Genomic DNA, 14,907 nt, shown 5'->3' with positions numbered 1-14,907 from the left:
CATAGTTTATTACAATTAGGCTTTCAGGAAGGACCTAAAACCATTACAGATATTTTTAAATACTGAATAATAAAATACATATCCACAAAGACAAGCAAAGACACTGCAAACTCAACAGAAAACAGCACTGAACCTTAACGGTTTACTTTACGTCATCCTTTTAGATTTTTGTGATTTTACATTTAAGTCCACCAGGCTACAGCCTCACAGCGGATTTCTTTGGGTTTGAATTCGGCGACTGACGCGCGTCAAGAGATGGGAACGACTCTGGGTCCACTTGGGTCGGTTCTCCTTCAGCCCTGAGCGGGTTTCCCGAAGAGATGCTGCGTGGCTCCCTGTGGCAGGAGTGAATCAGGATGTGCAGAGCGCACCTGCGCTGACGTCATCAGACAGTCGCCAGTGATTGGCTGTGGCTGGACCGGGCGGCTGCTGAGCATGGAATGTCACGCTGCCTCCAACATCCTATTGCTGGAGCCAATAGCTGCACCGGGGCCTCGGTGATGCAGGCACGTGCGTGTCAACTGCAGTAACCTCACAGTTTCACGCCACTCTCTGACTGCGGTGCGTCACCCTCGCCTCAGTACCCGCGTGCTGAAGGCAGGACGCCAAGCTCAGCCCCTCGCAAAGCACTTTGCTTAAAGATGCATCTCTTTTAGCAAGAACTTTTTCCTTTTATATTTTTGTGATGTTACATTAAAGTCCACCAGGTGGCGCCATCAGGGTTCTTACGCCACCAGTCACTGCCAGTCAACATATTTTAAACAGGTGCACGTCTCTACCTTAAGTGACCGCTGAAAGCCTCACTATGTTTCATTTACTCTTCCAGAAGAGCAGAACTTTGGGACAATCCATATTTCATGTCTGCGTTTTACAGACCTAGTGGTCTACACGTTTACACTGAGATCAATCAGGCTGGTCTACACTCATATTAAACAGAAGATTAGTCAGTATTTAATAAAGTTCACTAAGGAGGAGAGTGAAAAAACAGCAAGGCCAAAGCAGATTTATTGCAAATATAATACAGTTTATAGTTTTGTTTTTTATTTATTTCATTTTTTCAAGAGGAGTTGTGGTGTGTAGTCTACACACCATGAAAAATCCCTGTTCCAACCATTTAAAAAAATAAAATAAAATGAAGAAAATAAAGAGGCCTGGCGGAGCCTCTTTTGGAGGAAAAGTTCTTGATTTGTGCTTTTCTAAAACTTTTAATTGTTTTCAAACTCAGGGTTTAAGGAATTCAAATTATGAGATCTAATTATGAAAATACAAGTAGCAAAGCTGTTCCTACTTATACAGAGATTAAGATGTTTTATGTTATTGTATGTCACAAGACCTGCTAAATTCCTCAGTTTGCACCTACTGTAGCCGTCCATGAAGGCTTTGTTTCATTCTGGGCCTCGTGAAAACCATGAAACTCAGTCTCCAAAGAATGATGTCTGTGCAAAATCAGTCCTAAGTATAACATGGAATCACGTGTTTAAAGAAGTGGTATGGATTTGTCTCCTTGTCCTTAAATTACAAGTTATGCTTTTGTTCCTCTTTGTACAGTAACGCATACGCTCACCTCCACTGACCTTCTGATGTGACTGTGTTGATTGTAGGACGGAAGAAGAAAAGGGCAAGTTGACTTTCGGCACCACTGTTGTGCTTGTGTGTATTTGCAAAAAAATCAATAGAGTGTGTGTTAGACATGGAAATGAGGAAGAGGGGGAGGTCATAAAACCGAAAGTAGACAGGGATAAATAGGAAATGTCTGTTTATTACAGGAATGTAAGTTTATGGGCAAATAAAATAAATAAAACCACATACAAATAATGTGCCTTAGCATTAAAGGGGTAAAAGTAAGATCAGGTTGTGGTGTTGGAATGTAGTCAATGCAATTAACTATGAAAGGCTTCTGTCCTTGTCCTTGTATGCAACAATGCGACTAAGTTTGAAGCTTGGTCTGACAAACAGAGGGAGCGTCTGCTGAACCTGAAGCGAGATCTGGTTCCACAGGAGAGGAGTGTGGTAGCGAATGGCTCTGATCCCATTCTACATCTGGCAGGTCTGAGAGCCACAAGCACAGTTAATGTCTGACAGCAGAGTTTTCTGATGATGAATAAACTTTGATGTCGTGATGCAGTGTGATTGTACATGAGGTCACCACCAAGGAGCCAAAGTGAGTACTTTGGCAGATGGAGCAAAGGCAGGAAGGCATCTACCAGTGAGGAGGTAAACTCACTCTAGAGGACAGGCGGCTCCAAGGACGCAGGCGGCATTGGTTGTGTTCAGGATTGTTTATTTTCTAGTTTGGTTTATAGCTTAATTTGAATTAGTGTCATGTTTCTTTAATTACACGCCGCATTTCTGCTTTGGTCTAAATAAAAGTGGTCTAAATGTAGAAATTGCCACAATCGAGAAGTAAAAGTTAAATCTGTGACTTCGTGTTGCGTTTTTCGTGCTGCGTTCAGTGACTCATTGTTGGCCATTTGTCATTTTTAACGTATAAACGATGACCACTTTAAGGCTGTTGTGTTTTAGCACCGTGAAAATGGCATTGAATGAATTAGATGTATTTTACCAACGGGAATCAATAATAATAACGGGTACGTATATCAGGGCGCAGGGGGTGGAGGCAGATTTTCCTGAAGCATGTGAAGCCGGCGCCGGTCAGTGAACAGGCGATGTGCGCGTCACGGCGTGACGTGGGCGGCGTAGTAAAATGAATGAGTCGCCGGAGCTCTGCGGGAGGCTTGATTAGACCCAGCCGGAGCACCGAGGGAGAAGGAGCCGCTGTTGCGCTACGACGAGGCGTTTCTTCTGTCACTAGAAACACGCCACGACGCCCGTGAGCACAATCTCGCCACTTTAACGTCTCCCGAACCCACGATGGCCCGAGGTGAAGGCGCCGAGCCGTACGCGGCGACTCTGCTGACAGTCAAACCTATCAGCTTAAATAAAGAAAAGAGGAGAGCAGAGGTAGGTCTCGTGTGAGTTTCGTGTATCATTTGCGGCGATGTTTGCGTGATGCGGCGTGTGTTTTACTCCCGTGCGTAAAAAGGCGCAAATGGTAAAGTGCGACCGTTGCTTCCGTTCAAACTGAGACGCTTCTGTGACTTCTCCCCGGGGCAGGAAATTTCACCCGGCTCCACTCTCCGCCAGAGGTCCATCCACCCCTAGGCGGCTATTTGTGAGCTTGGCGCACCGGTTTAAAAACGGTACCGGTGTTAATTACACCCAGCACCGGGACGATTTGAGTTCAAACTGCGCGGCCGCTGCGCGAAATGTGGCAGGCGAACAGATGTGCGGGAGCGTGACGTGGAGCTACGGCTCCACAGCGGACGCGTGTCTTTGGGTTTGAAGTCGGCGACTGACGCGCGTCAAGCGACGGGAACGGTCCACTCGGATCGGTTCTCCTTCAGCCCTGAGCGGGTTTTTAGAATCATCTGAATTGAGTAGCCTCGCTTCACACATGATCTGTGTAATTTCCCTCTTTGGCGATTTCCGAAAATCACCTGGGACTGACTGAAGTTCCTAGAATGTGATACATGTCGGCATTTTTCAAATACCCCTGAGCAGTTTTTGTAATAGAAAATGAAAGAAATCCCTCCTTTTTGAAGCTGCTTAGATTTTACGGAGATTCTTCCAGTTTGAAATCACACTGTCACTAAGAGCTGGTGCCTGGTGAGGGAGGGGGGGAGGAGGGTGTGCGTGGGGGCGTTGTGCACTCCTGGTTCCCGAAGAGATGCTGCGTGGCTCCCTGTGGCAGGAGTGAATCAGGATGTGCAGAGCGCACCTGCGCTGACGTCATCAGACAGTCGCCAGTGATTGGCTGTGGCTGGACCGGGCGGCTGCTGAGCATGGAATGTCACGCTGCCTCCAACATCCTATTGCTGGAGCCAATAGCTGCACCGGGGCCTCGGTGATGCAGGCACGTGCGTGTGAACTGCAGTAACCTCACAGTTTCACGCCACTCTCTGACTGCGGTGCGTCACCCTCGCCTCAGTACGCGGGTACTGAGGTGAGGGCTGTGGGAGCTGTATTGATCACAGCTCCCCACTCCCAACATCACCTGATGTTCATTAGGTCACACAGTGCTGAACTAATTGTGTTAAACACCTCCTCTGTCTTGTGTTCGGGCCCAAGGTGCAGAGAAGCCGCCTGTCTGTGTGGAGTAAGATCTGCTATGCCATCGGAGGAGCTCCCTACCAGATCACAGGCAGCGCTCTGGGATTCTTCCTCCAGATCTACCTGCTGGACGTGGCTCAGGTGATTAAAGAACGCCTCCAACAGATGAGATCAATCTGCCTTAACGGCTTTTCCAGTTCACCCATAAACCATAAACTCTCTTCCTTATCTTTACAGTTTCCTGTAACTACACACACACTAGGTCAGTTACTGTACTGGCTCATCTGGGCCTCGTGTCAGCTTCACTGTCACCAGTGACCAGTGAAGCGCGTTAAACAGGAGTCCTACAGCTTCGCTTTGATTCGATTAGCGAATTAGACTTTCTTCAGATGAGCATGAATGGAAGCCGTTAAGCTGAATGGCTGAGACAAAGGCCGTGACTTTGAATGTGACTCTGTTCACCAACAAACAGCGGGAGTCTCCTTCAGCTCACTGCTCTCTTGAACTGTAAACGTCCATCCAGCTGGACGGCGCGAGGCAGAGTTTGGCATCGTCTGTGTTTTGGGTTTTTGAGTCTGGCTTCTTCTCAACAGCTGGATCCCTTCTATGCCTCCATCATCCTGTTCGTGGGCCGGGCCTGGGATGCCGTCACGGACCCAACAGTGGGTTTCCTCGTGAGCAGGAGCAGATGGACCAGAATGGGCCGCATGATGCCCTGGTAGGTCCCCAGACTCACAGCTGCACGCGATTATTATTATTATTATTATTATTATTATTATTATTATTATTATGAAGGAGAAAATTAAATGATCACACCATTTCCTTAAAAGGAAATATTTTAAAAAAAGCGCGTGGGGAGGCAAATGTACCAGCGTGTATGCTGCTCGTACGCTATTAGCAGTAACCATGGCAACAAGGTTGAACAGACTACCATGGAAGAACAAGTGATGTTTGAAGCAGTGTGTGTGTAACGTGTGCAACCCTGGTGACACACCCTGAGAGAACATTTGTGATTCACTGTTCGTCAGCATAGTTATGCTTTTATATTGGAATAAAGGTAATCACCCAGACACCCCCCCCCCCCCCCCCAAGGTAACTCTCAATTGTTAGTTTGATATATGCTTCAGAGCCTAAAATGACCTCGCCAAGGGCGTACGACTTAGAGGATATGACTGCACAATGCTAATCGCTCCTCTAACTCCGGAAGCCTGTTTAAAACTGACGACCTTGACATTCTTTTTTTTTTTTTAACATGCATGCAGGTCTGGATGTTTTCATCAAGCGAATCCCATTGATACGTGATGCTAAGGACTGCTATGAGAATGTCTGGTCCCCTAAAAGTTAAAAAAAAAAAAAAAGAAAGAGTACAGGCATTTCCTGGGTTTCTCTTTTATGAGGGTAATGTCTGGTGCTCCATGTGGATTTGAGTCAGAGCTGCATGCGTGCGGTCTGGCTGGTGGGGGGGAGGGAGGAGTGACGCGCTGAGCGCTGTGATTGGTCCAACCCACAACACACCATGAGCCTCTTCTAGTAGGGGTGTGTCTGTTTCATTTGTGGAGCGAAGGTGGGGGTTTCTGCTGAGGCAGAGAGGTTACATTGAGTCACGCCTGCTAGAAATAATAGGTCAGTGTTGAGTACGTGACCTTCTGGGTTGTGTAGCGTTTCAAACTGTCAAAAACCGAAACACAAGAAGAAGAAGTAGCAAAGTGACCGACAATAACTAGAATTAAACCTTTTTAAAAATGTTTATTTTTAGATAGAAGAACTAGTTTGGCAAAAATAAAACTGATTTTTGGCTGAAGGTCATTTCCTTTGCGGAGCAGCCCTTTAACGTGCTCTGTGCTCTGTGTTAAAATGGGCTATGTTCGTGTGAAGCGGTCATGACTTGGCCTCTGTGCTCAGACAAATTAGCTGCCATTACCCCAATTCCCTCACACCATGTCAGAGGGCAAGACCGGGGGGGGGGGGTTAATTCTCCATGCATACTTATTCCCTCAGGTTTTTTTTACTTAACATAGTTAGAAACCTGCAGCTACTCAGACTGAGCTGAGGTCAGCTGAAGAAAGCGTGTTGGCTAATCAGGGGCAAGAGTGATTTGAACCGGAGAGGGGCAGCCTTCAGTGTCTCCTTATGTAGCCTCGACTGAGCCCAACACACACACACACACACACACACACACACAAGCTCCAACAAGGCGGATTAGTGGGATTATTTACATAGCAGCATGTGGAGTGAAAATGAAGGGGGGGTGCTACTGTAGAAAGAACATATGGAAGTGGATGATTTGTTTCTTCTTCCCACTGATTTATTTCCTGCGTTGTACCGTCTTCCCAGGATCCTCTTCTCCACCCCGTTCGCAGTCCTCACGTACTTCCTCATCTGGTACGTCCCTCCGTTCGAGCAGGGGAAGGTCGTCTGGTACCTCGTCTTCTACTGCCTCTTCCAGTCGATGCAGACGGTCAGTAGCTGCCGCTAACGCAGCCCGATGCTCTGATCCGGTTCCCCGCTCCCCCACTAACCACGCGTCTGCCTCTCCAGTGTTTCCACGTGCCGTATTCGGCCCTCACCATGTTCATCAGCAGCAATCAGAAGGAGAGGGACTCGGCCACCGCCTATCGTACGTCCCCGCCCCCCACGCGTTCGCAGCGCTCTGCCGTCGCCTCGCCACTGACGGTGTGTTGTGTTGTCCCCAGGGATGATGGTGGAGGTGATGGGCACGGTGCTCGGCACAGCCATCCAGGGCCAGATCGTAGGCGGCAGCTCGGACTGCCCCGAGGACGCTCCCGAGAGCGGGAACGCGTCCAACGTCAGCGCCGGCGGTGTGTCGCTGGAGGAGACGGTGAGCGCTGTGGGGTCTTTTACACGAGGCCTTGAATAACATGTGCCCACAATGACGCCAGTCCTCTCTGCCCTCAGAAACAATCTTACCTGATCGCATCAGGCGTCATCTGCATCATCTACGTGGCCTGCGCTGTCGTCTTGTTCTTCGGCGTGAAGGAGCGACGAGGTGAATTTAATGCCTCATCTGTGTGAAACCGTGGGAAACGCGTCGCCTTTTCATTTGTCTCTGCAGGAAATACCACGGTTTCTCTCAAAGCTCAAATGTCTCCCCTTTGTGCTCGTCTCCTCCTTTTGTCCTTCTAGATACGAGAAGGAAGAACTCTGATCCCCTGAGCTTCCTCCAGGGCCTGATGATGGTGCTGAGGCACGGCCCCTACGCCAAACTGGTCATCGGTTTCCTCTTCACGTCTCTGGCCTTCATGGTAACGTAGCATTTCTCTGAGAGCGTTTATAGCTCAGATGACAGTGATGTTTAACGATGACTCTGGTTTCGTTACAGCTGCTGGAGGGAAACTTTGCCCTGTTCATTACCTACTCTCTCGGCCACAGGAAGCACTTTCACAACATCCTCCTGGTCATCATGGTGAGTGTTTCTACCTGCCTGCTCTTCCTGGATATGATCCTGGCTCCTGGTGTGGGTGGAGTGGAGCCTTTCTTCATGGGAGGGGGTGCAGAGTTTCAGGATGCTGGTCTCCTGGGAACATGTGTCACTGTTGCAAACTCGCTCAGTGTGGGAGCGGATCACGGAGACAGTCAAACAGTGGAGCTTTTGTTACCAGGGCGACGCCTCGCTTTCACAATGGTAACTGCCACCGTTGGCTTTGCCTTCTTCCGCTCGCTGGTTTTCTGCTTCAGTGTATTGTTTGCCTGTGTCGTCATTTGAAGATTGGCGTAGCGTAGAATAGGGGTCAAAGGTTGTCGCCCCTGTTAAGTCTGTTCAAATCTGTTCAAATCTGTTCAACCTGTTCAGAATTGGAGCAGCGACAGACAGAAAATGTGAGGACAGATTGAAGGTGTGACGTAGAGAACGGAAGGAGAGAACCAGGGGTGCTGCAGTTATGGAGCATGTGCGCTAGAAGTTATTCATTGTACATATAGGTTAATGGGGAATAATGAATATGAGTCATTGTATGAATATAATGAGTCTGTGTGCATCTCTCTGATAATTCTGCCATGTTTTCCTTCCAGTTGTCTGGGACTCTAACGATTCCATTTTGGCAGTGGTTCTTGTCCAGGTTTGGGAAAAAGACTGCAGTATATGTCGGCATTTCGGTTAGTAACCCTATATCTTATTACTGATTTATTGTTCTTAGATTAATCCTAACTTGTTGTCAGTCAGTTAGACTAGAACTTTATATGTGCCTTGTATATACAATGAGAAATGATGGAGAACCTTTCTTATTAGAAATGGGACCTAGGGAATGTTTGAGCTTGAACTGACGTGAACAATTACTAGTTGATACAATTGTTGCCTGGTAACTTGCTGTCATTGGACTAATTGCTCCAGTCCAGGTATTTTTGTCTAGAATGACTTTCAGCTTCTGTCTGTTTCTGTAGTGGGCAGTGCCCTTCATGATCCTCATTGTCTGCATTGAGAGCCACCTGATCATCTCATACTTGGTTGCCGTGGCAGCAGGTGGGAGCGTAGCAGCAGCGTTCCTCATGCCCTGGTAGGAGCAAAAGTGATTCCATCGTTGTTGTTGTTGTTATTATTATTATTATTATTATTATTATTATTATTATTATTGGCTAGCATAGATAGATCTGGGTAAAAAAATAGATTAATGTGATGATTTCTTCACATACTATGCTAATCATTACATGTTAATGATTTATGAAAAAGTGTCTATGTATAAGTTTGTCTTATGATCACACACTAAACTATGTTTTGCCTTCTTCACATTACAGGTCAATGCTTCCTGACGCAGTGGATGACTTCAAAGTCAAGAACCCAGACGTACATGGTCACGAAGCCCTGTTCTACTCCTTCTATGTGTTCTTCATCAAGTTTGCCTCTGGGATATCTCTGGGTATCTCTACGCTCAGTTTGAAGTGAGTTCTGCAATCTTTTTTTCAATTAACATCAGACACATGTACAGTTGTGCTCTATTGTTGCTCACTCATGTGATTAATCGCATAATCCTTCAGTCCGGCCAACCTCGGCTCAACTTTTCCTCCCGTGCCTGCATGTTTCTGCAGATTTGCCGGTTACGTGACTGGGAGCTGCTCGCAACCCGCGACGGTCAGCTTGACCCTCAACGTGCTGGTCTCCCCCGTGCCCGTGTGTCTCATTGCCGTGGGACTGCTGATACTGAGGACCTACCCTATTGATGAAGACACGAGGCAAAACAACCAGGAGTTACTGCAGAAAATCCTGTGAGTGAGGAGTGAAAACACAAACATTTCATAGCGATTCAAAAGAATAACCAATTTATTTTAGATGGCAATTCATTGTGGTGCATGACCACAGTAAACAAATTCAGTTCTTCATGTCCCTGGGAAACTATGTAATTAAGCATAGTTCAGACTTTGTTGTTTGCACATATTATTCACATGCACGCACACCAGAAGCTTGTGCCTGAGTGTGACTACTGTGTTCTCCTGCTCTTTTTGGCAAACAGGGATTCAGAAGCAGACTCCGAATCGGAGACCTCCGCTCTGGGGAGCAGCGTGTAGCGATCAAGGATGAGCCGACCACCGCGGCTGCTTCATCTGTTTGCACTGGCTGGGAGGAACTGCTCCCTGGAATAACCCACGATGGACCACAAACCACCAGCGCAAACACTATCATGTTAAGTTCACTCCAGTGGAGACTGCAGGTTTACGTCACCCCCTAGTGACCAGCCAGTGCCTCTGTTTTTGTATGACTTGATTCAAACGTTTCTATTTTCTTTTTATCTTCAGCTGTGTCCCAACTCAATTATTATTGAGAACCATGCACTATATACTCCTCAGTGCACTTCTCTCAACATTTTTCTTTAGGTTCAGATTTGTATTTTACAGCTACAGCTCTAATTCTTCTGACATTGAACCAATGTTTTTTTTTATTTCTTTCCAACCAAACTTCTCCCCAAAGATTTGGAATGTTACAGCCCAAAGTTTACGGACTTGTCTAGTTTTACCCTTTGCTACAAGCCCTCCTTTAAAAACGGTGAGAACTGGGACACAGCTTTTGATTTGTGGGATTGTGGAATGTGACTATGTTCTGGTTTACAAACTTCATCGTCCCTTTTTCGTAACCAAAGCCGTACGAAGCTGTCCTGCGAATTTAGGGTTTTCTTTAATTGTTATTTTCTATACAATCATAAAGGAAAAACTTGAATCTTTCAGGAAAGTGAAAACAGTTGCTGCAAGAGATTTTTTTTCGTGCTGCAATATTGAGGCTTTTCTGGCATTATGGCAAACTCCAGGATGAGGTTGTTTCATGTGTGTTCACTTCTGAATGGAAGAAAACAGCTTTATTTAACTATATTTATTTAAACTAAGGGATTGCGTGTGCATGTGTTTTTTTTTTTTTTAATGAAAGCACGTTTAATTTATTACCATCTACTGTACATCCTGTGTGAAGGACTTGACATCCATGCCTTTGCAGTATTGTGAGACTCTGTAGACTGAGGATTCAAACAGGAGGCATTAATCCCAGTTTTTGACTACAGCATTGAACCGCCTATTACACCCCTGTTTGTCACAAAGGTTACAAAGGTTTTGAAAAGACAACTGAAGTGCAAAGTCTTCATTTTAAGGTCAAAAATTGCACTAAATTGAATGAATTCTCTTTGGTGTTTGTATTCTGTAGTATGTTTAAATTGTAAATATGTTTTTCTAAGCATTACACAATTGTAATGTATTGTAAATATGTTAAATAAAGATGATCAAATAATTTAAGTGAATTTACTTGACTTTGTAAAATTAATTACTACAGTTATATTTATTTAAGTGACCTTCAATATTTATATAAAGTTTTTTTTCTCTTTATACTGTGTATTATGTATAACTATAATAATGATACATTTTTCAAGGGTTCAGTGGAAACCGCTAAATTATTATGAATTAATTTATCACAATAAAGTGTCATTTAAAAATATACCATAGTAAAGTATGCCATTGAAAATATACCAGATAGTGTGTGTGTATATATAATAGTCAGAATTGTGCCATGATATAGTATGTGTTGAAAAATACACCATTGTATTTGGTGTATGCCATTAAAAATACACTGTACTATGATATTTTATCAGAACTGAACCATAATATATCATGGCACAGTATGTCGTCAAAATTACACCAGTATAGTGTGTCTTGAAAAAAATATGCCATAGTCTGTGTTGAAAATTATGCCATATGTTCGTCTTTAGAATGTTGTGTTGTTAAAAGAATGTTGTCAATATTGTGCCATAGCATAGTATGTGATGAAAAAAGGCCCATAACATAGATAACTTTCGATAAGACAAACTTTTTTTTAAAAATAAGCCACAAAAAAATACCAGGATGCAAAAACAAGAAATGGGCAAAATGTGCAGAATGAAAAAAACAACTCAACGTCTCACAAATAGGACATAATTTTCTGCATATTTAACATTTGTTAAACATGTAACAAACATGTAAACATGTAACAGATCTGCAGCTCACACATATATGTAGTACTGTAAAATGCACAGGATGAAGTTGCACAGCAGTGGATATCAAGGATCTGTGGTACCACTCCTTCCTACACTGGTGGTGGGTCAGCCTCCACTGTCTCCACTGTCTGATGCAGTGAACCAGAGGAATCGTCCAAGATGCTTGGGGAGCATCCTCCTCTCCCACCTCCTCCAAAGGGTCCAGTGGATCCAAAGGCTCCTGAGCAGGAAGGTGAGCCATAGTAACGTATGTCATCAAATATGTTATTAGAATTGTGCCATAATATATTATGCCGTTAAATATTTGCCATGTCGTTAAAACTGTGTCTTAGTATATTTTGTGTTGCAAGCAGGCCGCAGTGGAGCATGCCATCAAAATTGTGCCATAGTGTGGAAAAATATGCAATAGAATCAGAATTGTGCCACATATGATATTAATAGTATGTGCCAAAAATAGGCCATAGTATGTGTTGAAAATATGCCATAGTATAGTCTGTCATGAGAATTGTGGTTTTGTTTTTGGGATTTTTTAATGGATTTTTTAAATCTTCAAGTGCTAGTTTTCTCCACAATTGACTTGAATGAAAGCGACTTACATAGTTTCATAAAATATTAAAAACTACACCTTTCAAGTATTGAGTTTAGAATGACAGCAGTTTAACCTAAATTGTGTGATTTAATACTGTAATTGACAAGGAATTAAAAATCCCGTAGTGATATTGTTGATTTTTTTGAATAGCTAAAATGAACGGTATGTCGTTAGACCGGGTTTGTTTCAGCTGAGCCTTACTAATTAATCGTTTTTCTATTTCCATATTAAACATTATGACGACATGCGGCTAAAAACGTGCCTCCTGTTGGACAGCGGGCGCTTGATTGGCCCTTAATTACCTCCAGCCGCGGCGGAGCGGCGGCTTCACGCGCAGGTTCAAAAGGAAAACGCGTCTGACGTCGGTCCGTTGCAATGAAAACACATTGGCAAAAGCTTTATCTGTTGTGGAGTGTTTTAGCCCTCGGCCTGAGCTGCGCAGCGGACACGCGTGCACCGCAGTTTGCCGGAAGGAGAACGCATCTCCAGCTGATCGCTCCCACGTCCAAATTAACCAAAGTGTCGGCGACGGACGGTCGGGCTTCAGCGTCCACGGCGTCCGCATCCGAAGCGAGGCTCCAGTCCGACTTCGCGTACCTCCCGGACGTCTCCGTCACCTGCTCCGTGTCGGACTTCGTCGTGCGCGTCAAGCCGTCCTTCTACGGCCTCGGCGCGCACGCGGACGAGCTGAGACTGGGCGGCGGCTGCAGGAGCAACGGGGTCCTGCGCCCGTACGGGGACCTGCTCTTCACTTACCCGCTGACGGCGTGCGGCGCCGTGCGTGAGGTAAGCGGGCTCTCTATGCGCGCGGTCGACGCCGGGCTGCGGTTTAACGCCAGATTTCCTCGCGCCAGCGGCCTCACGGTTACCTGGTCTACAAGCTCGTGCTCCACTACGAGTCCTCGCGGAGGAGGTCTCCGGGCGCGACGCGCAGGGTCGACGTGGACATCGAATGCCGTTATCCGAGGTTAAACTGTTCTCTTGCCCATTTTGAACGTTTTGCCTATAAAGGCCCCTTTAATTACAACCCCGGCACTTGTCCAGGGACCATCACGTGTACCAGCTCGCTGTGAAACCAACCTGGCAACCTGCTGTTCTGCGTAAAAGACTGAAAGGGCGTCCCAGCGACTTCCAAATCACCATAATGGATGGTGAGTCACTTTAAAACACTCATTTCAACCTGTTTACCATGGAATACATGATGATGATGATGATGATGATGATGCACTCCTCCTAGATTCATGGAGCCAATCGGCCAAATCCCAGGTCTACCAGCTCGGAAAGATGGTGAATTTCCAAATTTCTGCTTCCCACCTGCCCAAAAGAAGAAAACTGTACGTCAGTAGCTGCTATGCTGCACCATCTATCGACGCGAAGCCCCCCTTAAAATATACAATCATAGACAACATGGGGTAAGTAGACTATAACAATGTAGAGCCTGTATTAACCACGTGGATGTGGCTGGTGTCCCTGTCAACCTGTCGTCAACAGCTGCATGAGAGACAGCAAACGGGAGCCAGAGGCCTCTCGGTTCGTCTCTCGAACGGACAGGACCCTGCGCTTCTCGCTGAAGGCCTTCCAGTTCACAGCTGATCCCGACACAGAGGTGAGCGCCAGGCGTGCGCCCCTCCGTTTGCACTGATCCAACCGCGTCCTGACCCTTTGACCCCCCCCCCCCCCCCCCCCCCAACAGATTAACATTCACTGCAAACTATCCATCGCGTCGGACGCTCCAGACTCCGCACACAAGTCGTGCACGTACACGGGGAACAGGTGAGCTTCGGAGCGGAGTTCATTTTCGCATCCAGGTGCTCTCACCTGGATCCATTCTTGCGCCGTAACAGGTGGAAGGCCCTCGCTGGCGACGACTCCATATGCGACTGCTGCGATTCCCAGTGTGTGACCTCCAAACGTCGAAGAGCCACGTTTGAAGGTATGAGAGTTTACCCTCTTAGATTCTAAGAAAATGTTTAATTTAATGGTGACCCATTTTATTTTTTTTCACCCAGGCTCTGCCAGCATTGGCTTGCTGGTCTCTGATCAGTCTTTCATGACAGAAGACGTCAGCACGAGCACATATGACACTGAGCTGCATGGTTGGGAGAATGTGGGGGAAATGACAGACCTAGACGAGTATGATGGTGGGAAAAAGGAACGGGGATCCAAATCGGCTGAAGGGAACCGGGTCACCCCAGGAGGATGGACAGAACCGGACTCGGACCCGAGTCATGGGGTTCCGCTGGAGGCGTGGGACATCACGGGGGTCGACTCAGATGAGTTTGGAGAGGAAGCCCCAGGACTCGAAGTGGGGGACTTGCTAGAAAGCAGAGAACCGACGGGAAGACCAGAGCAGGGGATTCATCTCCACAGTGAAGAGGTCCTTCGCTGGGCACAGTCGGCACCTCGCAACTCCAAAGAGCAGGAAGAAGAAGCAGAGTATACGAGAGGGAACAAGGAGGAGAGCAGAGGAGAGTCTGAGAGCGACCACCATCTGCCAGATGACGATAAAGGGGAGAAGAGCTGGTATTTTACATGGAGGTAGCGTTCAACATCACTGACTCAGACTTCTGATTCTATAATGAAGGCTTTTTTTTTTTTTTGACTTATTTCAATTAAAAAAACATTGCAAATTCAGACCAAGTCTATTTTTTTTCCTTTTTAAACTATGTAAAATATGGCAACACTTCAGTGACTCAACTTTTTCATCCAAATGTTTGGCTGAAATAAGTGAATGTTAAATACAAATAG

The 14,907-nt window shown here is 46.1% G+C and overlaps 2 protein-coding genes and 1 long non-coding RNA gene across 3 annotated transcripts; 2 read left to right on the top strand and 1 right to left on the bottom strand.

Annotated features, from left to right (window-relative positions):
* Positions 1-2,691: 2,691 nt before the first annotated feature.
* LOC114849005 (sodium-dependent lysophosphatidylcholine symporter 1-B-like) lies at positions 2,692-10,831 on the top strand. Its single transcript, XM_029139991.3, has 14 exons — positions 2,692-2,961; positions 4,129-4,251; positions 4,704-4,828; positions 6,445-6,568; positions 6,649-6,727; positions 6,804-6,949; positions 7,027-7,117; positions 7,255-7,373; positions 7,451-7,534; positions 8,140-8,223; positions 8,509-8,621; positions 8,860-9,003; positions 9,151-9,327; positions 9,573-10,831. Exons 1-14 carry the CDS (start codon positions 2,872-2,874, stop codon positions 9,625-9,627), a joined length of 1,554 nt encoding a protein of 517 aa, XP_028995824.1. The 5' UTR covers positions 2,692-2,871; the 3' UTR covers positions 9,628-10,831.
* On the bottom strand, positions 10,456-12,601 carry LOC121201977 (uncharacterized). Its single transcript, XR_005897227.2, has 2 exons — positions 12,462-12,601; positions 10,456-11,790 (listed from the first exon to the last, which is right to left on the bottom strand). It is a non-coding gene; the product is annotated as an uncharacterized LOC121201977 (long non-coding RNA).
* Positions 12,535-14,795, top strand: LOC114847961 (zona pellucida sperm-binding protein 3). The gene is made up of 8 exons (XM_029137980.3): positions 12,535-12,945; positions 13,014-13,126; positions 13,204-13,310; positions 13,397-13,571; positions 13,651-13,765; positions 13,853-13,932; positions 14,004-14,092; positions 14,169-14,795. The coding sequence occupies exons 1-8, from the start codon at positions 12,535-12,537 to the stop codon at positions 14,699-14,701; spliced, it is 1,623 nt and encodes a 540-aa protein (XP_028993813.1). The 3' UTR covers positions 14,702-14,795.
* Positions 14,796-14,907: the final 112 nt, after the last annotated feature.

This window comes from Betta splendens, chromosome 22 (genome assembly GCF_900634795.4).
Source record: "Betta splendens chromosome 22, fBetSpl5.4, whole genome shotgun sequence".
NCBI classification, from domain to species: Eukaryota; Metazoa; Chordata; class Actinopteri; order Anabantiformes; family Osphronemidae; genus Betta; species Betta splendens.
This window is presented reverse-complemented; position numbering and strand designations above follow the sequence as displayed.